This window comes from Embiotoca jacksoni, unplaced genomic scaffold (assembly GCF_022577435.1).
Source record: "Embiotoca jacksoni isolate LCO1_2020_lvr unplaced genomic scaffold, fEmbJac1.0.p SCAF_35, whole genome shotgun sequence".
Taxonomy (NCBI): domain Eukaryota; kingdom Metazoa; phylum Chordata; class Actinopteri; family Embiotocidae; genus Embiotoca; species Embiotoca jacksoni.
The window spans coordinates 3,120,558-3,146,267 of record NW_027185387.1 but is presented as its reverse complement, the minus strand read 5'-3'; the positions used below and the strand labels follow the sequence as shown (position 1 = coordinate 3,146,267).

Genomic DNA, 25,710 nt, shown 5'->3' with positions numbered 1-25,710 from the left:
CGTAAAGGGTACGGAAAACAACGACCGCATGTTCGCTGAAACAGTTCTGCTCACAATGTGGTTTCTATGAATTTAAAGATCCGTCGTTTCTATTTTCAGGCAAAAATGAGTTGAAGTTGAAGTCAATTTGAGGTGGTAAGGGCAGCGGGAAGGACTTTTGCACCGCAAAGGCTAATTTTGGAAAATGGACTCGTCTACTTCACGCTGCTGCAGCGCCGTGTCAACTTCAGCTGAATTTCATGAACGTGTATCGACAGCGAACGTGGATTTTGTCCATTTCTTACATTGAAAACGGCTTTGAGAACGTATTTCTTCGGTTTCGGTGAACGTAAAGACAAAAGATATATCGATAAAAAAAAAAAAAAAAAATCTAGCAGTGCAGATGATTTTGGTTTTATCTGCCTAAAAACACGGGCAAATATCTGCCGACGGGGATTTGTTCCTCCAAACCTCATGATGGAGATGAACTCAATCATATTTATGGTTCTACTCAGAAGTGGCAAACGGTGTCCCGGTTAACACTCGGTCTTTATTGGAACTCCGTTTTACCAAAGAATACGGAAAACAAGTGATCTGGATTTTCTCGGGACAAAATTCCATTCACCTCCGCCGATAACCGACCAAAACCTGGACAAATAAAACCAAAACTGTCGGCAGGAGATAAGAAACAAAAACAAATGAAACGTTTTTTGTTTTTTTTTGTAACGTGGGTGAATTCATCCTTTAAAAATCAGATGAACTCTTTTAAATGACGTGGGTTCACTACATTATGCAATCCTGAGAGGGTATTCTAACAGCTTTAAGGAGGACCATCCTCGATTCAGCTGTAAGAAATATACAAATGATTTATTTCCACTAAACCTCAATAAGATCAGATGACCGATACCGCAGATGAAATAAGACATGAACACTGAGCGGTAAAAGATTTCTCTCATCAGAACAAACCATTATGGACTTGTCTTTGTGTGTGTGTGTGTGTGTGTGTGTGTGTGTGTGTGTGCGCGCCTGTAGATGTGTGTGTTTTGAGGGAGTGGAGGCAGAGATCGAGGGGGTTTGGTCTGCTGTGTGGGATCATTACACTCAGGGAGGAGAGAGGGAGGGAGGGAGGGAAGGAGGGAGGGACAGAGGAGAAAGAGCCTGAGGAGAGGCAGCGGAGGAGACAGACGACAGGAGGCGTTGGCCGACACACCATCAAAAAAAAAAAGACCAAAAAAAAAAAAAAGAACCTCAAGAAAAAAAAAAAATGCCGAATTTTTCAGGCTCCTGGAAAATGAAAAGCAGCGAGAATTTCGACGAGTTGCTCAAAGCTCTCGGTGAGAACATTTTTTACTCTTTATTATACAAAAGGTGTGGATGTGTGTGAGTGAGAGGGATGTTCAAAATGATCCAGAGGCAAACCGTTCCTGAATACAGACAATAGACTGCCGGAGGGGGTTTATTTTGAAAATGCATCGCAGAGTTAAACGGTGTTAAATGAACCGTTTTTGGATGTTAAAATGAGAGAAGCTGCGAAAGAGAGCAAATGCGTCCCATTTGAGTTGCTCACTGGATCTTACGTCGACTGTAAGCTTTCTCAGATGGTGGCAACAGACCAACAGATGATTAAATAGGTAAAAAAATACGTGATCTTCCGCCGATTCTCACGTTTTGGCTCCACAACGGCAGGTTCGTGCTGCAGTTTTGAACCGTTTTTTTTTGTGGTTTTGTGGTCAAAACCAGACAACAGCCTCGTCTTAATTGCGCTCGCACTGACGATGCGCTTCAGCCGGAACAGTGGAAACCGACTGAAGCGCTCTCGCGTCTAATTGATCGAGAGCGGGTGAATAGTTTTTCCACTCGGTCGGAGGACAGAATCTTATCCGGATCGTGCAGGAGAGCTAAACGAAGCGAACGGCGTCGACATTCCTCCCTCTCATCACCTCGTCACTGCGACCTCCATATTCGCAGCATCTGCTGATAACAATCCTAGTTTGCAGCTGCCGGAGGATCTTTTTTTTTTTTTTCTTTTCTTTTCCTTCAAAAGTATGAAAACCAGCTCGCTTTTCACTGTAATATCTTCTCCTGACAGCTGAAATGTGACGTGTCCCCGCTGTGGCGAGACTCTGCCCGAGACGGACGAGCTACCTTTATAAAGTCTCCTAGAAAATAAGCCAAGTTTCATTTCTGAAACATGAACTCTGACTCCTTTTTTTTTTTTTGTTTTGTTTTCTTGCAACTCTTTTGGCACCGGAGGCAGACAGACAAAAAAAAAAAAAAAAAAAGAAAAAAAAAGTGAGATGTCACAACTCAAATGTCAGACAATAAAATAGGGAGAAAGTCCGTCTTGTGCTTAGCGCTGACAAGCGGGAGATGACAATTCTCCACGGACTCGTCAGCTGAACTTCGTAGGTATACCGCGGGCTCACAGGAAAGCTCTGTACGTGTTCTCAGGTGTGAACGCCATGTTGAGGAAGGTGGCGGTCGCGGCTGCTTCCAAGCCCCACGTGGAGATCAGACAGAACGACGAGCACTTCTACATCAAGACCTCCACCACGGTCCGCACCACGGAGATCAACTTCCTCATCGGGGAGGAGTTCAACGAGGAGACGGTGGACGGCAGAAAGTGCAAGGTAATTGAAATAACCGGTTGAGGCCGGCCGTGCATCGCCGCGCAAACACGCGAAACCACAAATAACTTGATTTACGGTCTCAAACGAGACTCAGCTCTCTGAAAACGAATCCCGAGCTTAAACTGAGAAACGCAACGGGCGCCGAAAACGTCCACGAGGCGCGACCTCTCTAAAAGTGGCGAGGCGGTCTAGATCCCTTAAAGAACGACAGGACACGCAGATAAACGCGCACTTTCTTTTAGAGCTGACAAGGCGGGCGAAACGTGGGAAACCTCATTCAAATTGCTGCTTTTCTACAGAGTTTGGCAACTTGGGAAACAGAAAACAAGATGTCCTGCAAACAGACTCTGGTGAGCGGCAACGGGCCGAAGACCTTCTGGAGCCGAGAACTCAAAGGAGACGAACTCATCTTGGTGAGAAGTTTTTGTTTTTTTTCTTTTGAAAAGTTTACTGTAACTAGAAATACGGCGACAAGACAAGAAAAGAGAGCGCAGCACGCAGCTGTTGACTCGTCTCAATCGGGTGCACGAAGGCCGGACTGCAAGCGTCTACTCGGCTAAAAGGTTCCTCGTGTTTTGTCTTTTATAAATTTCCAAAAACGCTCTCGTCCCGTCAGCCTGCAGAGCGATTATCGACACCGATGACTCTGAAATGTCTCAGCAGATTAATGAACAGATGTTTGGATGCTTTGTGAAGTGGGAGGAGGTGTCAGATTTGGAGGTCACAGTCTGTATTCTCAGGGGATATTTCTAGTTTCTACTTGTCTTTCTGCCAGTAAGGGAAAAAAAAAAAAAAAAGGGGGGGGGGGGGGGTTGGTTAAAGGGACAGTCCGCGCTTTGTGCCAAATACACAGTTGTTCCAGCAGGGTGGAGCAGCCTTTCCTTAAAGGAAGAGTTCAACATACTGGGAAGTGGAATTCAGAGAGCTCACAGAGTTAAGAGGAGACAGTCGATGCTTCTCGCCTACATGTTCGATCGATAAGAAACTACAGGCAGCGGCTGGTTAACGGAGCTCGGCATAACTTTTGGGACTAACAAAAAAAAAAAAGAAGAAAAAAAAACAAATTGTTTTCCGTTTGCTGACATCTTAAAAGACCAAAAGATGAATACGTTAATTGAGAAAACAATTTGTGGATTAATCGGTGATGAAAATACATTTTGTTTTGGGTTAATCAAGCAACACATATGACATCAGCGGTCTCAATCCTCCAACTCTCAGCAAAAGAAAGCAATTCAAGCCGATTCTCCAGCGAAGACGGCCCGCGCCAGCAGAATCACACCGGAACGAGTTAGGACTGACGGTCGAGGGAGGCCGTAACTGGGTGGTGGCACCAGATGTTCAAATATTTGGTCAATACGTTTTCTAAAACACTACGTAGTTCCTGGGAAATGTTGTAAACTCCCATGGCCACATTGGAGACGCCACATATCGCTCAGGATGTCCGCCTGTTGCCAGCTGAGGGTGTGGATAAACACGCCCGTGTCTGTGACACATTAGCACGAAGCGCTCTTGTTTATTTTCATTGTTTTATCACATAATGAAAAAAAAAAGAAGAAGAAAAGCCATCCATAGAAAACCATACCCAAAAGAGAAGTTTGCATAAAAGGTCTGAAATCCAGAGTGGAAGTCGGCAAAGGCAATTTTTTTGTTTGTTTTTTTTCCCTCGGCCCCTTCCTGTTGACCCGATTTCCCTCCTCGCTGCGCGATCCACATTTGTGAAAAGAAAAATGACTCGAGAGGCCAAAAGGGAGTGAATTACGTCTCAACGGTCTCTGCAAGGAACACCTACCGAGGGCCCCCGAGGAATAAATGAACATTTCACCGCCATGTGTTTGTTGTTACAATCTGCGAAGCATTTTCACGTTTCTCGCATCCATCAGAAACACTTCTGCCTCCAGTTCCCGGCTGCTTTAAGGCTCACCGAAACGGAGCGGTTTCCCCCTGTAAACATCTGGCCCCCGGGTTGGACGGCCAGATGGACAACAAAGCAGAGCCCATTTGGGCTTTGATGGGAGACCTCGTCTCCGCCGGCCGCGTCTCGCCTCTGCGGACAGCCAAATCAGGCAAATATTTTGGGAGAGGGGCCGTAATTTGGATCGAATGCAGGTTTTTGAAACGCGAAACGAAGCTCTGAAAGCACCGAAAATCTGCTTTTATTCAAGATGAGGGCGTGTGTGTGTGTGTGTGTGCGTGCGTGTGTGTGTGTGTGTGTGTGTGTTGGAGTGATAGACTGTAATCTGATAGGCAGGCGGGGGTGAATCATCGGACAAGAATGTGACTTTTCAAAGAGATGATGGAGAGTTTTAGGGCGACACCAGCGAGGGGGGGGGGGGGGGGGGGGGGGCGGACGGACAGATTACCTGCTGCGCTGCGATTCAAACAGAACTCCCACATACTCCACACACAAGACCGCCGCCGAGGGGACCGGTTAGACTTTAGGAACCGAAGTCGGCCCAGAGACGCCTGGATCAGAGGTGGTAACGGACCGGAGTCTGAGCTCGGGAGCCGCAAGCATCACTCAATCAAAAACAAAAAAAGAAGAAGAAGAAGAAGAAAAAAAAGAAAACACGAGAGAGAAATCGACATGATGATCGTAACGAAAGATTCTGTTCATTTTACTGTATTTTGGCTCAGAACAACAAAGGTATTCATCATATTGAGGCCATAGAGAATAATTAAGAATGATTTAAAGCATGCAGTATTGTAGTTAAAAACAAAAAACAAGGCTGACGGCCCTCTGTAATGTTCAAGTAACGTCTTCACGCAGATTTCGTGGTTTGCATACCAATAATTTAGTTAAAGATCTGCGTATTTCTGGGAGTGATCAGGAACAATAAGGCGCAAATTGCACTAAACTAAAAGATAACTGCTACAAAAAGCCTTGAATAGTTTATAAAGTTAAAATAGTCTATAGAGTTCAAAATAAAATAATACCCGGGGTATCAATCACTCAAAGCCAGTCACTCTTGAGTACTAATATTAGTAATCAATGAGTTTCAAGCAAAAACATCAAACATAGTTTTATTTTTGACTTTCCTTCCGTGTAAGTAAGATACTTTAACATATATATTTTTTTTAAAACGCCAAACATTTGACGGCTTCAGCTCCTAAAATGTGAATATTTGCCTTTTTTTTTTTTCTTGTGTAAATCTTATAGACAATTGAATCTCTTCCGGTTACTACCGTCTCTTCTTCTTCAAATCTTTCTATTCAATTCTTCACTTGCTGAAATATATAGGAAAACCCAGGAGCACGTCAACCCTCCCGTGTTTAATATTCCGTGCCGAACTAAAAGCAAACACATCCCGTCTTCTGCTGACACGAGTTCCCCCTCTGCTCACCGAGGAACGCGATCGATCTTTCGGTATAAACAGGAAAAATGTACATAAAGTCAAATAAAGGCGGCGGCAAGCGGATGGGGAAATCGGGCTCTCAGGGAGAGACGGATGGATGTGGAGCTTAATGAAGGCAACATGTGGTGGCTTACTGCACGCGAAGATGGGTGGACCGTAATGACCATTTGGGGAGTCTAGAGTAAAAAAGCGGAGGAGGATAAATGCCTGAGGATGAAAAGAAAAACCACTCTTCCTTGTCCACGGGGGGGAGGGGGGGGGGGGGGGGTGGGAGAACCTCATATACTTCCTTTACATTTCAAGGCAATGAATATTGATTTTAAGAGATGAATACGGTCCCGCATCGGTTTTTCTTCACGGCGGGGCTGGAAGCCCGGTGAGGTTGTGCGGCTTGCGCGACGACGGCGTCGGGGATCCAGATCTGTGCGCGTCCTCCTTGCGGGCTCTAATTGGGTCTCATTGATCATGCTGTTGAGAAATGCCAATGGACCCCGGTGTTGTTTCCCCGTTAATGTCTCCCCCGGCAACCCGCCACGTGCCAGATGGGGAGTCGTCCCGGCTCAATTCTTCACGGCTTCCCCCCGTCCCGCCGCGCCGCGTCGCCTGACATAATGATGATGTGTGGCGCTGCAGTCGGCCGTAACGCTTTCACCCCTGGGACGCCCATAAATCTTTGGCGCTCGGTCGCACGCAAACCTAACCGGAGGCATCGAATGTCCCCCGCCCCTCCTCCGCTCCCCCCCCCCTCCCGTTTTGATATCAGTTTATGTCACGTCTGTTTCTTTGGCAGGCAGCAGTGTCGCAAGATTAAGATATCGGCATTTAGGGAGAATAATAAGAGCGGATAAGAGGTGAAAAAGAAAAAAGGCAATACGTCAAATGCAAATTTGAGCATCTAAAAGAACAAATATGGAATTTTGTAAAACTATTTTGAAGAAGGTGACGGTAACGATGTTTTAGTTACTTTGTATCTGACCTATATGTCACATCGTTTTATCAGTTAATATTGGCCTACGACAGATTTAGTAGGATCAGCGTACATGTTGGCTGATATGAAATATGTTTTCACTTCGACGGACGTCTGGGACGGTGTGAACCTCTTCATCTGCGTCCTCGAGATGAAAAAGTAATAAGAAAACATTATTTCTGAGCATACCACATTTCATCCACAGTTTTGAATCCAGCCCGGGACCTGTGTTGCCCATCATTCCCCTCTCCCTTCCCTTGTTTCCTGTCCAGCTGTGCACTGTCCTATCCAAAGGGAGCAGAAACATTATATAAAAGGGGAGAAAACACACATGAAGCGCAACAACTAAACATTACTGCTGACGAAGTCATAGTTGTTGTTGTTTTTTTTCCCTCCCAATCTCGTTTCAGACCTTCGGAGCCGACGATGTGGTCTGCACACGGATCTACGTGCGGGCGTAGCGGAAGTCCACGTCCGGCCGAATTCAAACTTCCCGCTGCAAATAATCTGTCGGCGTGCGAGAAACACCATCTCCCAATAATCTGTTTGAATATTCATCTGCGTGTAAATCACAATTTCACGCTGGATATTTTTTTCCTTTTTGTATATAATTTTTCTAGCTTCACAAAGTAAACGATCAAAGTTGGATTTCTCTTTGTTACATAGGAGCAGCGGCGGTCATCTACACACTAAATATCGCAGGTATCACCTAATGAAAAACCCGCCTGTCAAAACGTCACGTCAATAAATTTTTCCAAATCATTTTCGCTGTGAATGCTGAAGACCCTTTTTTTTTTTTTTTTAAATAAAAAATATTCCATGACATTGAAAAAAAAAACAGTGAGAGACACGAAAGAGGAAGTGGTTACTGAGTTTCTGTCTACTCAAAGGATAGTTTAATGTCAAACACCGAACTAACACTCATGTACAACATCAGAAAAGTCAAGAGACACATCACACGAGGTACAAACGATCTCTTTATGTACAATCAGCTCCCCTGTGTTGAACATGGAATATGTGTGTGTGTGTGTGTGTGTGTGTGTGTGTGTGTGTGTGTGTGTGTGTGTGTCTATTCCATGTTAAACACAGTAAGTATAAAAATAAAAACCCAAGTAATAAACTGTCTCCAAGATTGTCTGCAGCTGGTTGTGTTACTGACCACTGCCTCCGACGGAGCTGAGGAAGGTGGTGAAGGACGAGTTTGTTTTAGGAGTGTTTGGTAAATCTCGCCCATGTAATGACCCAAAGGTGGAAATTATTAATAATTAATGAATGTTTTAAAGTTGCTTGTTTAGAAAATCCTGTTTCTCAGCTGAATATTTTTTTTTTTTTTTTTTTTTTTAATGTGAAATACACTTTCCAGCATTTCGAGTGATGGATGTCTTTATTCCATCTAACCTTTACCTACAATATCTACAGGGCCAAAAATGCAGAGGAAAAGGCAATAAAAAAAAAAAAAATCCTTAGTTTACATCCATCTTTTAGGGGCATACGACATTCATCTTTGTATTTCAGCCAGAAATACAAACGGATAGCTTTAATAAACTGCGACTGAAGGAATTATTGCTTCTTTTTTTTTTTTCTTTTCTTTTTTTTCTTAATCTTTTAACTGTACACAAGTCACACGGCTGACATTCACGTACAGACCTGTCGTACATCAGTGTTTTGTCGTCAAAACACTGGCCATAAAAATATGAACACGACTCGTGCACAGCGAGATGCCACTGAAGTTTAAACGCAAGAAGAAGTCGACAACGCTGTTAAGACTTCAGTACTTTGAGAAGCAGACGGTATACTGGACTTTCAAAAAAAAAAAAAAAAAAAAAAAGGGTGAAAATGCTGCTGGGCTACATTCAATCATCTTAAAACCATGAGCGATACTGATGCCTGAAGACCGACGGCAGAAATGCGCAGAAAGGGATCCGATCAAGTAAAAACTTTTTCTACAAAACAAAGACTTTTAGAGACGACACGCTCAACAGACCACGAACAAAAAAAAAAAGAAGGTCTCGGTTTTTACATCCTTTGGTAAAAAACTGTTAAAATTTTGCATTTTCTTAATAAAAATCCTCTGCAACCTCTAAAGATCGATACTACGTGTTAACGTACGCTACACATCAAATGACACCTGATAAAAAAAAAAGAAAAAAAGAAATCTAGATATAAACAACTTATTTACACAAAGTGTTTGGGCAATCATAAATTATTGTACTCGACACATACCGCTGGCTTCGTACTGATGCCGAGCATCGACCCAGCAGCAGACCGAGGCTTTGTTGAATACATACTGTTTAGTGCACTGTTGCACCTTCACCACCAAAAAGGGAAAAACATTCACAGGTTTACAAGTTTACAGCTGGAAGCCAGATCGAGCTCCGAGTTTGAGTACACATTTTACAACAGAGGTAACGGGTACTTGTTCTTGCTACCTAACGAGAAAATCTGAGGTTGTTTTGTTTTCGTTTTCTGTGAAATGATGAGGCGCACCTAAAAAAAACAAACAAAAAAAAACCCAAAACACTTTCCACTTTGTTAAAGTTGCAGAGTTTTAGTTTTGAAAATCTTCACTGGGTTTTGTTGTTTAAACTTGCTGATTGCATCGAAGAGGAGATGCATTAAAAGGAGTGTTTCCTATGTAAATTCATCTCGTGTAAAGATCTGCATTAAATATTATAAACGGTCAACTCAAGAGACAGCTGGATTTTTCCATTATAGTGAAAACAACGTCTGCAAACCTTTCACGGTTGTCGCAGAATTCGCAGGATAAGCTTAAAAGATAAATTCCAGAATCGTGTGCAAAAAGTGGAAAATTGACATCCCATTTAAATCACGGATTGACAACCCAAAAACATTTTGGCAACTGAATCCAGTAACGGCAGGTCGGAAAATTCATCCCTGGCAGTTTGCTGCGCGAAGACGTTTAACTGCCGCAGCTTGTCGTGCACTACAGTGTTCTGTACTTCACCCGGTACTTGTTCACGTTGAGATAATGGAGGACCTCGGGGCTGCAAGTGGTGGTGCAGGACAACAGGCCTTCTTGCGCGTCTCCCATCAGCCACTTGTGGCAGATGGCGGCCATTTCGCTGGTCACGTGTTCCTTGGCCCAGGAGTCCACCCGGGCCTGGAAGCGTCTGTGCAGGCGCGTGTTCACCCGCTGGTGAGACTGAAAGAGACGTCAACCAGAACAACACAGCTCAGCGGAGGGAAGTCACAGAAACGTGCCCAGAAGAGAGTCGTTCGGTTTACTCCCGACTATCCTGCATCTTTGTTTCTAACGACAGGCAGGTTTCCCTCAGCACTTACTCTTCGAATAATCTAGCTGAAGCCACGTTCCTGAAGGTCTTTTGAATTTGATCGCACTTCTTCAGGTGAAATTTTGCGGGTGATTTCAAACATGCGCGGTAACAAAAACGGAGAGAGTCATTCAAATATTCTGACACGACAACCGTACAGGAGCAGCATTTATAACGACCACAAATCCTGTGAAATCTTCCAATTTGATGTCATTCAGCAGGTTTGAATCTGACTTTTATTAGTTAAACGACTGATATGACCGTCATAGATGAAAATGAAAATCATTTTACCGTGGGCATCTGTGCCTTAATGAGACAGAATTATCTGTCCGACACATTTTAAGGCCTGCTTTTGGCGGAAGGCAAAAATACGTCGTTACTGGAAACAGCAGTGTTTAATATTATTTACATACTGCTAACTGTTGAAAACAATAAAGTGTAACAACAGATAAATATATTTGTCTTTGTGCTCAAACTGGTGGAATACTCTGCCTCTAGTGCTGCAGCAGTTACATAGTTGCACTGGCTGTATTTTGGATTGAAGTAATTCCCGTTCTTGTTCGAGTTTATAGTTTGACAGCAGCACCATCAAAAATAGAAATATTAAAAAAGCTACATGCAATACTGCGTTCACATGTTCAGTTGTTATGACCGATTCTTTGTCGTTAATATAAACTGCAAGACCCAGACACATTTCAGCGGATCGTATTTTGGTCAGGCGGCATTTCGATTTACTAAAAATGAAGCATCGTCCCGTCCCAGTAAATGAATTAGCAGAAGACACAATCTACGGCAAAACCACGAGGATATTTTTCTGTCCTCACCTGATGCGCCCGCGTGAGCGCCGTGTGCCTGTACATATAGTCCTCTGACTTGCAAACGTAGACCATCTTGTAGGAGTTCAGCTTGAACATGCACTCCATCTTCAGCTCGCCGCCGCCGCCGCCGTCCTGCGACTTGTCCGAGGAGCCCTTGGTCATCCTCTCCTGCTGCAGCTGCTCCCATCCTCTCTGGCACTTCCTGATCCGTCTCAAATTCCTGAGGGGCCAAAAGAGATTGAAAACCATCAACAATACTGATTTATTCCCCAGAAAATCTCCTGATTACAGCACGCATCAAAAGAGTGCATCACGTTTAAACAGGAAAACTTCCAATTTCAAATTATTTTTTTTATTGCACAATTTAGTTTTTTTGATATTATGCACTGTATTATTTTTTAAAGCCTACAGGGGATGCGGTCAGTCACAATACACACGACAATGAGCAAATCTGACAACAGTATAATCAAATTTGAGAGGACTGTCCCTTTACAGAATTATTTTTAAACCCATGCATTGCAACTCACCGAGTTTCGGGGTTAATTTGTTAGGGAGTCAAATCATTCGTGGGAAATGTGGATCTATAAGAGCAGCAGAGGCAGCAGTCATAAAATGTCTGTACAGTGCACTTCCGTTGCACAGACACATTGTTCAAATCTAAATGTGCTTGGCAAACAAATTGGAGATTGATCCCGATTTTGTGCAGATAATTAAAAAAAAAAAAAAAAAAAAAAAAAAAAAAAAAATGCAATTATCAACCCCACCTGAATGAAAGTTTTAAATGTGTACTTACCACCGAGGGTACAGGTGAGCGAGGACTGAAACCATGAAGCATTTTTTTTTTTTTGCATTCAGGGCTCCACTTAAAAGACATGACAGTGAGGCCAATTTCAAGTAACAACTGTTAGAAACAAACACTAGAAAATTGCTGCCTGACCAGATACCAATCCAAAATATGAGAATACTTTGATGTGCACATACTTTCACCAACGATGTACAGAGTGTTATGATCATGAGATGAAGACCCAACACAGCTGGAAAAGAAACTGCTGGAATTTCACTGCCATTGAAAGATTTTTTTTTTTTTTTTTTTTTTTTGTGAAGAAGGGCCAATTCTTTCTGACCTTTTCGTGCTGCTGATCTCTCATAGATTTGATGAAAAGAAGAAAATAAAAAGACAAAAGATGTGGGTGAGCCCGCTGATAAATCATAGTGACGTACCAGATTTATGCAATGGGTTAGATAAAAGGAAACTAAGAGCGAGTCTTTGTGTTTTTAAAAAGTCTTTTGAAATGTTTATGGTAATGGACAGCCATCTCAAAGGAACAAAAAAAAACAAACAAACAAACAAAAAAAACTATAAGGGCACCAAAAACAGAACGACAGACAGCTTTCATGTGCAACACACACAGCCACGCCTTCTTGCAGAGCTCTGAGGTGTCAGGAAAGAAATACACCAACATATGAACATACAATTTAGACAATCATTTTATTTACAAACCCTACTCCTCTGTACAAGTGTGGCAGATCATGTGCTTGACTAGAGTTTTTAAAAAAAAACCTATGGGCACTAATCTCTGTCAAACCAGTGGAAAAATGTCACCAACAGCAAAGGGTTGCAACGGCAGAGCACCGTTTCCACTGAAAATCATTACAAACATAACACTTAAACAAATGGACATTAGAACATTTACAGTTGCAAACAGTAATTAAGTCAGATACAGGACTTTTGATCTGAATACAATCACAAACAGAGGGCATGATAAGGTAGAAAAAGGAAAGCATGACTTCCCTGTCCTCTCTTAACAAAGTCTTTCGGGTCCTACACAAGAGCTTCAGTCTCTCAAACTCAGGTCAAAGACATCGTAGAAAAATAATATAAAAATGACAAAAAGGTGGGACCAATTTGTTTTTTTCTTTTTCTTTGTGCATTCAATGACTTTTGTTCTCACGTTACACAATGAAAATCATTTTTTAAATTCAATACAATGTAAATAATCAAACCAATGATTCCTTTTAGCTGTTTGCTGAGGAGAAAATTCAAAACCCACCATCGAGCCAAAACCATCTTAAAAAACCTCACTGACAATAAATAAATTCACCATTAAAAAGGAACTGAGTTGATGAATAAATAATTTCAATTCTTTTTTTTTAAAACGATGACCATGTAAAGTGCAATCTTCCATGTGAGGTCGAAAACGGAAAAAGCCATGTCCACAGCCAACGAGACTCTTAACAAACAGGAGGGCATTCAGGCACAGCAAGCACTTTACCGTGACTCTCAAGTTAACTCTGTTTAAACCTCCTCCGACGTTTAAAGTTTCTTACTCTAAATGCAGGGCTCTCATGCCCGCATTGTTTGTGATAAGGGGAAACCTTTCCAAGTTCAGGCTTGTGCTGAAGTGCCACTGCTTCTATCTCTAAAACATGAGTTGTATTTGGCAGTTTGGCTTGTCAACGGTGGAGTGGCTGCTCGGCTGACTAGAGCCTCGGGACAGAAGCTTAAAGTGTGCAGACAAGAGGGGGACATGGCTGGAGCCTCACCTGGGGAGGAACACCGGCTTCTGGGCCAAATGCTCACGCAGCTCTGGGGACGCGGAATCTGAGTTCAGGTACCTGCCCACGTAGTCTGACCACCTCTGTGGAGGACAGCAGAAAGAAACAAACGTTGCACTACATATTTAGAGCCACGCAGACATACCTTTGAAACCTCTCATTGGAGCGGACTGGAGGTTATGGTCTCTCCGATTTGTCCCTTATAGGGCTATTAGGGTTGTAAATCATCAGTTTACTCACAAAATAGTACAGTGCAGAGATAAATATAGAATTAGTCAACGTCTGCTTATTGCAGATGGTACATGTCAACAAAGAAGTTACATGAAACTGGAGTAGAGGAATGAACAACAAACCTGTGATAAAAAAAAAAAAAAAAAAAAAAAAAAATGGAAAAACAGTGATGACAGTATCCCAAGTATTACTCAAATATTGTGACCATGCTTATAAATCCAGTATTGGTTTTACTCAAATACGGTTTCAATATGTTGTCCTGAAAACAAGGCCTGTTTTCTGTTAGGAGATATTTTATGTATCTCTGTTGGTAATTTTTTAAGCACTGATCATTGATATTAATCATTGGATCTATAAATTGTCACAATGTTGGAAAATGTCCATCACTATCTCCAAAAGTCCACACGAACAGTAAACAAAATAAATTAACTGTTTACAACCATACAAAACACGCAAAGCAGCACATTCTCATATTTCAGAAACTGGAACTAGTGAATATTGCAGCTGAGTGTTGCTTAATAAGGTACTTATAACTTATATCCATTATTAAAATAGTTGGTAACTGATAACCGATTCATTACTTCAGCACTCAGTCAATTCTGAGTGGACGAAACATTAGAAAGAAGTCGAAACGTCATGCGAAACAATTCAACACCACTAGTAACCTCCCAAAATAGCCCAGTCATGTTAATTGCGGGTCTATCCTAATAACACGGCCTAATAATATATCCTTGTATGAGCTGTACTTGAATGAGTCTTACTTCTGCATCCGCTGGCTCATCAGAGTTGTCATCTTCCGTGTCCAGCAGCTCCATTGCCAGACTGACTGATCCTCGGCTCTTTACAAACATCAACTGGGGGAAGACACAAGCGAGCAAACGAAAGTGCATATTGAAGTGTTCAAAGTAGTTTACACTGCTGTACAATATTGATGCTATTTTTTTTTTGGCGGGCTTTTTGGTACCTTGAAGCAGTTCTCATCTGACATAAGCTGCTCCGCCTTGCGCTGGTAGGTGCCCTCTGCCGTGGCCCTGGAGGTCTGCGTGGCCAGCGTGCCCCCCGTGGCTTTATTGGCACTTTCGCTCAGGTACATGTCCGTCACACGCGCACATACGTCATCGGTGACGAGGTGCTGGAGCTGTAACGGCAGCAGGTTTAGTATGCAACACGTGTCCACGCTGCAGGGTCACAGATTCAATCATTTATCACATAGTATCTGTTGCTCATCATCCTCTTTGATTACTGTTACCTCCACCGAGGAGGTTATGTTTTCAGTGTGGTTTGTTTGTTTGTTTGTTTGTCAGCGGAAATACAGGAAAAACTACAGATTTGATTTGCATGAAACGTGACGGAAGGAAGACGAATGGGCCAAAGAAGAACACATTCAATTTTGAATCCAATTTGGATCATGAGGTGGATCCACAAACTATTTGTAACTTTCATTATCATTGCAAGATTAGAGCCTTGGGTCCGGTAAGGGCCATACATTTTGAAATCCAGTAGATGGCAGTGAAGTGCAATTTGCGACTCAACGTGCAATTCCAGAAATATGAGGACTCTGTATGACAATCCACATTCATAAGCACCTGTAATCCTCTGGTATACACAGGTACTTGCTCAAACTTAATACAGCAAGCATTTGTTATGGAGCACCAAAGGTTGATGAGAAAGAAATCCAGGGCAGGCTCTCATGTCCACACGGACAGGGCCGGTATAAATGTTATGGGTATCTTTGACGGGGATTTGTCTTGGTATGACAGATGGCCAGTAAACCAGAAACAGTGGTTTCATAGGGGAGACCTGGAGCTGATACAGTTGTAACATCACCACAACCGTGAATATATTCTGACAGATAACGTGGTTGCTTTTGCATATTTGCATATCATGGAACAGTGGACTACAGACCTTTCGAGGAGGACTGCACTCTCCGGTTTTCTTTGCAAACGGAAATGCATTTTCACAGCTAAAGGTCTGAGTGTGAACTAAACTACATACACAACACAACCTAAGTGCCCTAGTCTTTATATTCAACACCAGTCAGATCGAATGATATAATCTTAAAAGTGCTGACCTGCCGGACGATGCTCTGGATGAGTTTGTCCATAGTGAAGGCAACGTAGGCATGGATAGTAAACATTTCCCTCAGGGAGTCCTCGTACTGAGTCGGCTCCATGTTTCCATCCAAAAGATTACGCACCATTTCCAGAAACACTGAGTAGTAGTCCTCCACATCAACATCCACTGCAGACAGAAAATAGCAAAGGTGTTAAGTTACATGGGGAGAAACTGCTGAATATGATACTCTATGAAAATCAATGTTAGTGGAGATTTTACAGAACTTATAGTAAAACTTAAAAAGGAACAGAACTTCAACATCTCACTTACTTGGCTCTTTCATCTTCAACTGGATTGCTGGATTTTCATTCTTCTCTCTTTTGAGCCCCAACACATCTCGTTCCCAATCCCGCTCGTGGGCGTCCTCCTCAATCTGCTTCTCAGCTTGCCCGTAAATTCGCAGCAGACGAGAACAGAGGATTTGGTGAAGACGAAGGAAGATGTACCAGTAGTTGTTCACGAAGAACAGGTTGTAGGCCTCGTCAGTGCCTCGCAGCTTCTGAGCTGCCGTGTTGCTGAACAGGAGCTTGGACTTTGACGGACTGCTGCCCGGCAGACCATTGTGCTTCTTGGGGTCATCTTGATCCATCTCCATGTCCTCCTCCTCGTCCTCCTCCTCTTCCTCCTCCTCCTCCACATCAGAGAGCTCGCCTCGCCGTGCGAACAGCAGGTCAGGGATGAAGTGGTGGATTATCTGCTTGATCTTGCACTTGTCTTCTTTCTGGATGCCCACCTGTCTTTTGACGTGGTGGATGATGAGGGCGGCGGCGTCCTCCAGGATTTGTCTGTCATCGTAGGTCAGGGTCATGTGTGGGCCGCTCACTGGCGGTGCAGCGGTTTCCTCTGATGCTCGCTCCTGCCGCTACGGGACACAGATACGAGGCGATTTTTTTTTTTTTTTTTTTAGGCATTTCTCTTGTTAGACAACTGCATTTTGTATGCAAGCCTAAAAATCTACACAGCATGAGCTGAGGATACAAGTCCTACTCACAGCTCCAAAAAAATAATCTAAAATGTTTGCATACTATTGGATAATAAGTAATAGACTTATTTTATAGACATGTAGAGTTTATCACATGAATAGAATTTTTTTTAACTCTCAATCAAATTAAAAACAAGTTTACAATAATTAAATGTATTCTTTATTCTAGAGATTGAGACGTTTCTCTATATATTGGTGTTGTATCAGAAAAATAAACTTGTCAATCTAAAGAATGTCATCATTTTTCATTTGTATGATTAATGTTGTCATAATTATCACTTATCATCTTTGAAATGTCTTATTAAAAAATCTTTAATCACAATGAAACAATTAGTTTTCCTTCATTTAAATCATTAAAACTATCGGCAAAAAAAAAAAAGTTAAAAAAAAGTGTCCTTACGTCATCGTATAACATCTCGATTTCATTCAGCAGGGTCTTTGAACGCAACACTTTTGTGTCATTCTGCTTGAAGTTGATGCCTTGATGGTCGAGTGACTTCAGGTAATACTTTTCATTCTGCTCCCGCCAGATTTTGTTGAAGCCTCTCTGAGCTTCTCTCCACTCCTCCTCCTTCATTTTTAATCTGAAACGGCGACAAACACAGTCACGTACAACATTCAGTGGGCCACGTCGAAATCAATCTTTAATTGTATAGCATTTATAAAATATGTTGAGGCCTCCCAGAAACACAACTAAAACTAAAAAAAAAAAATAATCGGACTATTACCTCTTCAGCACGATGGGGACAGACACAGCAGGGTTCTTCTTGAGTCCGTCAATGATGTCGTTGGCTTTGTCCCCGTATATCCTCTGGATGGCTTTGCGGTGGATGACCTCTGAGGAGCCGCCCATCGTGTTGTCCAGCTTGAAGCGAAGCTGTTCCTCAGCTGACATGCGGGAGATCCTCCGCTGCACCGTCTCCAGAGCTCGTATCGTGGCAAGGTTGGTCTCCAACACAACATCCAGCTGAATGAGACACAATCACAATGAAATTATTGAATGTTTAGCAAGAAAAATGGTGCACGAATTTGTATAACCATATAAGAAATGTATGTAGACTGAGTGTTCCTCACCTCAAAGCGCTCGTCCTCACATCTGTAGATGTGCTCCTCATATTGAGTCTTCTTGGAGCTCACAAATGTGGAGTCTTCAGACCATGATGGAAATGACACCCATGTGTCATTTAAAACCTGCAACAGAGCATTCAGTACAATTTAAATATATAGCAAATCATTAACACACTCGTGTGTAATCCTGTCTACCTGCCAGCACTGCAAAAAAAAGGGAGGGAAATAACTGAATCAAAAAGCTTTTGATATTCAAGCCCGACTGAGAGCAACGTATCGAACTTGAATGTCATGGTTCGTTCGAAACATGAGGTGCACTTCATCATGTAAATGCAGAAATGGCTTCTAGTGTCTGGTGAAATTAAATAAAAAGCAGCATTTGAACACATTATTACTACTGAGGCTGTTAACCAACCAAACACATTGTTACTATTCCTCCAACCTGCTGGCCCTGTGAGAGGATAAATGGGTTACTGTGACATAGAAACCTTTAATAAGCAGACTTCCTTCAGTAACTCACCTCTCTGCACAGCGGCGTCCTTCCTGTGCACTTGGGCTGCTGGTAGCTCTTCGGCAGTGCTCTGTAGCTGGACCCCAGCCTCTTGCAGGAAGCGTAGTCGATCTCCATGGCGATGCCCTCTGTCGCACGCTCCTTAGGTAAACTCTCTGCATGGCTCGACTCCCCGTGACTCGACTCTCGGTAGCCCAAGAAGTTTTTGAACCAGGTGAAAAGCTCTGGGAATTTTCTGTAAAACATGGCACAATGTAAATGAAACACATCATTTAATAGTGGCGTTAGGTCCGATTTTGACAGATATATCGCATCAGAGTTTGTACTGAATACCTGTTTGAAACTGAAGTGTTTGAGCATTAAGTTTAAATTCTCGTGCTACAATCTACACACGTTCAGCTACAGATGTTACTTAAAGTATTGGAAAGTATAGATATGCGTATTATTTAAACTCACCCGAGAAATGGGTTAACTAACTGGACCAGCTCAGTACGAGAAATGACTTCTTGGTTGAAGATGTGCAGACAGCGCAGGAAGTTGTCATACGCCTCAGAGCTCCGAAGGGCCTTCTTCACCTGCTCAAGTGTTTTCAGCGAGTACAAAAAAAAATTTAAGTTAATGAACTTTTCCTCGAGATGATTTCATCATATCATTAGCACTTTGGTAATCGTCGTCTTCATACTGATATTTGCAGGTACTGACCTTCTCAAAGAACAAAGTTTCGGTGCTGGTGCTGAGTTTGTTGCCTTCAGTCATGCCGTGATCCTTCCCCAATAGTTTGGGTTTCTTCTGGAAGTATAAAGACACAAAGAAAATCTTATTGTTGCAGGCTCTAAAAAATATCTTACCTTAAAAAAATGTATGTTGCCACAGTAGCAAATATTACAATTGTAAAGTGTGGGCAGATTTCAATGAGCCCAGTTGACAGTTTCTCTGGTAAACAAAGCTAAAACTAATGCCATCAAATAAAAATGCTCCGACATAAACCCTACATTCAGGAAGAATCAAATTTTAGTTTGTTGTTGAAACTGTTGGGAGTATGGAGCACATGCTGCTGAACTGTACTTGTAAAGTGATTTTAGTAATTAGCCTTCTCTCATTGAAGAACAAACACACAGCTGAATATATATATAGTAAGTCAGCATGTAGAGAGGCGTGTACCTTGATAGGCGGTGTGGCGCCCACTCCAGTGGGTCTCCTGATCGGCAGGCCGTTCTGGCTCAGCCTCTGTTTGTTGTTCAGTAAGGGCCTCTTCACTGTGCCGCCATGATCATTACGGACAGACTCTGCTCTGTCTGGTGCAACCTTACACAGCAGCTGAAAAGGGGCAGCACACGTCATAATGTCATGAAATGGAGTTTACGAAATTAACAGGAAGCCAAGAAAATTTGCGTGAATGCCATCAGCTTTCCTTTAGACTCAATATAGGAAATACCGCCTGGTCTGGCAAAATAAGAGGCAGTGAGGCTACTTAATTGATAGGAAACAGGAGAATATATAAGTGTTTGTAAAGTTGTTATAAATGTCTTGTTATCTACTAAATTAACAAAAAATGGCTAAATTTGCAAACATTGTTGTTAACAGCAAAGCCAAAAATAACAAAAACACTGATGTTCAGTAATTATTCACTATGACATTCAAAATAATGACAAATCATAGGAAGACTGTTTTAGATTTCCATTGAGATGCTAAAGGAATCTGACCCACTTCAATGACTGGGGTTAAGAAGAGGCACAGAAGATGCTCTTTTGTACAAGGCTCATAAACCCTTTGTGGCATTACTGTGTAGTTGAAGATTTTCAGACTTCTTTTTATTTCCACGGCCGAGAACAAGGACGATGGCAACCACATTAGTTAAGTAACGCTGTACGAGTGTATTCACAGAGACTCACCACTGAGCTGTTTGCATCAGGCAGGAACTGTCCGAACTCTGAGAGCAGGTCCTCCTGGTTCTTGAAGAGCCTTGCCACTTGAGTGTAGACCTCCTGCTCAGTCAGTGCTGGGGTGTAGTTACCTCCTGCCTCTTTAGCATTTCGTTGCTCCTTCTGGAAATTTTTATAATTTATAAAAAGGCAGCGGTGAGTGTTTGTTGTCTGACAAGTCAAACACGGTTTTATGCTTTGTAGAAACAGCGCTGTGTATTCTAAAATTCCTGAATAATATATATATATATATATTTTTTTTTTTTTTTTTTTTACACCGGTGTGTACTTTCTTTACCTGGTATGTGTGCAGGATTTCCAGAAAGGCCTTGTAGATGTCCGGCTGACCCTGGAAGCGGTTCTTGATCTTGTTAACATAATTTATGGCATGGTTGAACTCCACAGGTTGGTTGTTCTGAGGAGGAGGAGGACCACTGGACGGCGTGCTGCTGACAGGAGTGTGGGACTGAACCGAAGGTGAGCGCGGCGAGGCGTACGATGGGATGGATGGATTGGGCTGGCTGGTGGGTGTGTGGGCCGGAGACTGAACTGGCTGTTGAGAACAACAGTGCACAAACAAATTATGACATTTATCTGTTTTGGAAAGATCATTTAATGCTTCTAAACAAGTACGTTTAATTCAGTCGCAGAATTTGAAAATATATTGTACCTTGCTGGTTTTATTAGGAGCAGGTAGGGTGGGGGTTGGTGGGGCGGTGGTAGTGTGTGGAGCAGCCTGTGGCAGACTCTGGTGCTGGTGATGGCTCGCAGGTTGGCTGGATGGTCCACTTGCAGGGATGTTCTGAACGGAAATACCGTGAGGAGTGATGTAGTGGATCTGACCGGGCGTCGTCACATTGACGAGATCGTTGGTTTGAACCTCAATCTTATATCCGGGTGGCAGGAAAGTGTTAAAACCCATAATGAGGTCTGGGTGGCCCTTGAAGAGCTGCGACACACGGTTGATGACTCCAGGAGTGTCTATGCTGTAGTAACACAACGAATGATAATACTTTAGTGTCTGATTCATCGTCAGCTGGGTGCACATGTCATTTTGCGTGTAACATATTGAAACTTTATACATGGAAAAACTATTCCTGGATTTTCTTAAGAGAACTGTCAATAAAATTAGAAATTACCTCTGTGACTTGAATTCTTTCATAATATCGAGAAAGTCATTATAAACTTGTGGCTGGTTTCCAAACTGCAGTTTCACTTGATCCAGATAGGACAAGGCATCTTCGACCTATAAAGTAAACAGTGAAAAATTATTGTCAGGCGTCCCCATCCAAGATGCAAAATAAAATAAAAATCAAAGAAATGAAATGCCTATCATCTTAATGTTAACAGCCTTGTTTTGTGTGGAAAAAAAAAAAAAAATCATTTTCTTTGTTTCACTGGTAATTTAATCATTGCATGTCAACGCACTTGGCCCTGTTGGCTTTGTTTTAGGTTAATTTGGAGGATAAAGTTTTTAAATAGGTTCCTCTACAGATACCTTCAGTCGCTGAAACTGCTGCTGTCCTGGTGTTGAAGCCATGGGAGCAGGTGGATGGACATGACCTTGGACCACTGCAGGGCCCTGTGGCTGAACTGCTAGATTATGTGTGTGGGGACCAACATGTGGTGCGGTACTGTTGTGTCCATGTCCGTGTCCATGTCCACTTGTGCTCTGAGGCATTGTGGGCACCTTTCAGGAAGAAATATAGTGGGGGTTTTTCCAGCGCATTTTCATTCTGAATTCTAGGATATTCATATTCAGACAAATAGTACATTTTACTAGATTGTTGCATTTGGTAAGTTTAATTAAAAACCAAACTTAATCTAACAGCAACTCCTGCAGTCAATGACACCATCTTACCTGGTATCCCTGGGGGAGAGAATACTGGATGCCGGTTGATGGCTGCATGATGTCTGCAGCGGCCTCTATCACAGTGGGGGCCGGGGCGAGGGCCCGGTGCTGGAAGCTTTCTGCAATACCTTGAACTGGTGGACGACGTGATTGCTGTTGCTGAGGCGCAAATATTGGTTCCTGGTCCTCCGCACGCCTCTTCATTGTATACACATACTCAAAGGGGCTACAGTGGACAAACAAAGATTGACAATTAACAGGCTGTTGACAGTAAGTTAAGTTTGTGAACTTTAACATAGTTTCAAGCATTTTTTTTTTTTTAAAGGTGTGCAGTCTATTTTTTTTTAAAAGAGAAGAACATTTTTTAAATGAAAGTACTTCACCTAAGTGAGAGATCTCAACTTTCAAAAACAGCTCCTACGGTGTCCAGTATCGCTGTGATATCTACACGAGCATTTTCAGCTGACAAGTTATTTCCCTGTGCTTTGAGACATGCCAGGAGTCCTTGCTGGTTTGTCTTTGTTCTCTCTCTGACAATAAACTGATGCAGGATGTATCAGCATCTGCACATTTAGTAAGTTTCTCTTAAAAAGGCGGGATGGTGACAGTACCTGGGGTGACTGTTTTGAGTTTGGGAAGGCCACACTCAGCTGTGATTTCTAACATTGATCATTGAGGACGTACCAACTACATCGCAAATGATGCAATGATGATGACATAGTTTAAAAAAATACTTTAAAAGTTTTAACTGCAACAGGTACCGTTTGTGTTTATAGTGGTCAATACAATTAAAACACTACACACAAAACAACAACTGTACAATGCAATATAACCGCACTGCAATGAATGCTATATTTCTGAAATGTATCACATGAGGCTTTTATTCAGACTGTTTTAGAGAGATGCTAATCCAACTCGATATTCATGCTGGCTTTAACCACATCGTTTTTACATAACTAAGCTCTTAACGTAACACCGAGCTGCTGTATCTCAAAATGTTTTCTCAGTGGAGCGAAAGGGAGACAACTTAAAATCAAACATGTTGATGGTTGGTGGTTTTCTGAGAGAACTAACACTAGTGTGATAATCTTCCCACAGTGACAGGTCTAGTCCGTGCACATACTTTTTAGAGAACAGCCTAGGTCTACTTGATAAATTACATTCATCTCCAACACGGGCAATTTATTTAATGTTTCTTTTTGGATGAAAGAAAGAAATGCATAAAGTAATTTACGATATCATAACAAAAGGGCGATGCGCAACGTATTTAACAAAACGCTTTTCCAAGACTGTCCCTAAATAGACACGCTGTTCAGTGGAGTGGCCGTAGCAGCTGGTTAGGGACCGTCTTTCAAATGTACATTAAGGCGCAATGGGAGTTTTTCCAGGTATTTATGTAACTCTGTAAAACACACGCACATACCATTTTGCCTGCCGACTAATATATATATATTTTTTTTTTGTTTTTGTTTAATTCTTTGTAGCTTCCATTTCTGTATTCAACGGCAGGACAAAAAAAAATACAGATGTTTAAAGCCCCGCGACTTTATCGGCACAATCCCAACACGCGCGTAAACGCGAAAAGTAATTTCTCGACGCTCCCTCGGCCGACGTCATCGCACTCGCTCGGCGGAGAGCCGACATTGTGCCTCTCTTCGCCCTGCACCACCAATTTCGGAAAACACGGCGGGCTCGACGGCTCTGAAGCTCGGGGAGCTCTGAAGCTCGAAGCGTACGGCTACAGATTCATGTCTGTCGTATATATCCAGCTTCCAACAATTTTTTTTTTTTTTTTTTCTTTGCCGAAACGCGAAGCAAATACGACAAGACAGTAAAAAAAAAAAGAAAAAAAAAAAAAAAGAAAAAAGAAAAAGCAGCGACATTTTGTCGAGTAGCGCAAAAACAACAACAACAACAACAACAAAAAAAAAGGCTAATATTTTAGCTTAACATTTTTTTTTTTTTTTACTGGCATGTAAAGGCGCTGCCTCTCTCTCCTCCCCTCCCCCCCTCCTCCTCCTTCCTCCTCCTTCCTCCTCCCTCCTCCTCCTCTCTGACAAAACACCGAAGCTTAACGCTGTCCCGTTTATCGGCGAGTCCTTAGCTTTTAAAGTTACGTGGCAAGCAAGTTAACATCTGACATGCAGAGTCGAGAGGTTAAGTTGGCAAGAAAAAGGAGAAAGTCCTCAGTAAAACGGGAGGGAGGGAGGAGGAGGGGGGGAGGGAGGAGGAAGGAGGTGGGAGGAGGAGGGAGATGAGCTTGAACGTGTTTTGGGGCTAACTGACTGACCCTCTTCTTCTTCTTCTTCTTGGTGGTTAAAGACGTGGAAAAAAAACAAAAACAACAAACACATGTGACACCACCGGTACAAACCCGGTGAAGTGAAATTAAACCGCACGGCCGAGGAGTTCATTTTTTATTTTATTTATTATATTTTTTTGTGTGTGTGTGTGTGTGCGCCCCGTGCTAAGGTGGTTAGCTCAGGAAGAAGGCTAGTTAGCATGCTAACACTTTTTTTTTTTTTTTTAACGTCGCATAAACGTTACGAGTTCAGAGAGAAGTTCTTCCTCCTTCCTCCCCGCAGACAAACACATATACCGGTACCGTTAACCTCGTATTAAAACAAATAAATTAAAAAAAAAAAAAACCCGACCGAGATGGTTTAAAAAAAAAAAAAAAACAACCAAAGAAGGAAAGTAATAAAATAAATAAAAATACACGTCGGGTCCAGCCTCCTGCCTCCTCCGCCGTTAGCCTGGAAGCTAATTCATGGTCGCCGCTACGAGCTGCACTCAAAACTTATCGACACCGCGAGCTGAACCCAAAACTCTCCGCGTTCATTGATCAAGAAGGCGAAAACAAACATTTTAAGTGTTTTAATAATAATAATAATAATAAAAAGAAACCGGTGTTTAAAATATATATATTTGTTTTTTTTGTGTTGTTGCTCTGTTCGGCAAGGTTATGTAGCCGCTAACTGGCTGCTAACGTTAGCACAACAACCCTTAAAAAAAAAAAATAGCCGAGCTAGCCGAAGCTAGCCGAAGCTAACTTCCAACTTACCTCGAGCGACTTGCCACCAGCGACAACTTGGGTTAACGGATCCCGAACCGGTACACCCCACAACAGCAAAATAATCACCCGGTCGAAGGTGGGAGGGAGAAGGGAGGACCGTAAAAAAAAAAAAAGAAGGTGAAGTTTCGAGAATTGAAAAGGTGGAAGGTTTTTTTTCTCTCTCTTCTTGTTTTAGCTGGACGGCTACGTCGCTAACAACAGTGTATGTATGAAGCGGTGTTCCTTGAACATAGAGGGGGGCGTGGTCTACCCGGGGGAGGAGCCTGGGCGAGGCTCCGCCCACTCCGGGCTGTGATTGGTCGGCGCTCCAGAATGAAAACAAATACAGTCCAGGCAGGGAGCCAGTAACTCCGGGTAG

At 42.5% G+C, this 25,710-nt stretch overlaps 2 protein-coding genes across 3 annotated transcripts; one reads left to right on the top strand and one right to left on the bottom strand.

Annotated features, from left to right (window-relative positions):
- Positions 1-1,128: 1,128 nt before the first annotated feature.
- Positions 1,129-7,692, top strand: LOC138208098 (cellular retinoic acid-binding protein 1). Its single transcript, XM_069165797.1, has 4 exons — positions 1,129-1,313; positions 2,431-2,609; positions 2,909-3,022; positions 7,340-7,692. Exons 1-4 carry the CDS (start codon positions 1,244-1,246, stop codon positions 7,388-7,390), a joined length of 414 nt encoding a protein of 137 aa, XP_069021898.1. The 5' UTR covers positions 1,129-1,243; the 3' UTR covers positions 7,391-7,692.
- A 556-nt stretch (positions 7,693-8,248) lies between these two features.
- On the bottom strand, positions 8,249-25,580 carry LOC138208096 (paired amphipathic helix protein Sin3a-like). 2 transcript variants are annotated; one of them, XM_069165795.1, is made up of 21 exons: positions 25,341-25,580; positions 22,286-22,502; positions 21,923-22,114; positions 21,564-21,670; positions 21,095-21,410; positions 20,723-20,977; positions 20,396-20,548; positions 19,665-19,820; positions 19,206-19,292; positions 18,960-19,078; positions 18,513-18,738; positions 17,999-18,115; positions 17,653-17,891; positions 17,325-17,508; positions 16,213-16,804; positions 15,899-16,068; positions 14,792-14,965; positions 14,589-14,681; positions 13,585-13,679; positions 11,047-11,260; positions 8,249-10,092 (listed from the first exon to the last, which is right to left on the bottom strand). In XM_069165795.1, exons 2-21 carry the CDS (start codon positions 22,478-22,480, stop codon positions 9,874-9,876), a joined length of 3,903 nt encoding a protein of 1,300 aa, XP_069021896.1. In that variant the 5' UTR covers positions 22,481-22,502; positions 25,341-25,580; the 3' UTR covers positions 8,249-9,873. The 2 variants fall into 2 exon arrangements, with proteins under 2 accessions (XP_069021896.1, XP_069021897.1); XM_069165796.1 differs by having other exon boundaries at positions 19,206-19,289.
- Between the last annotated feature and the right edge of the window lie 130 nt (positions 25,581-25,710).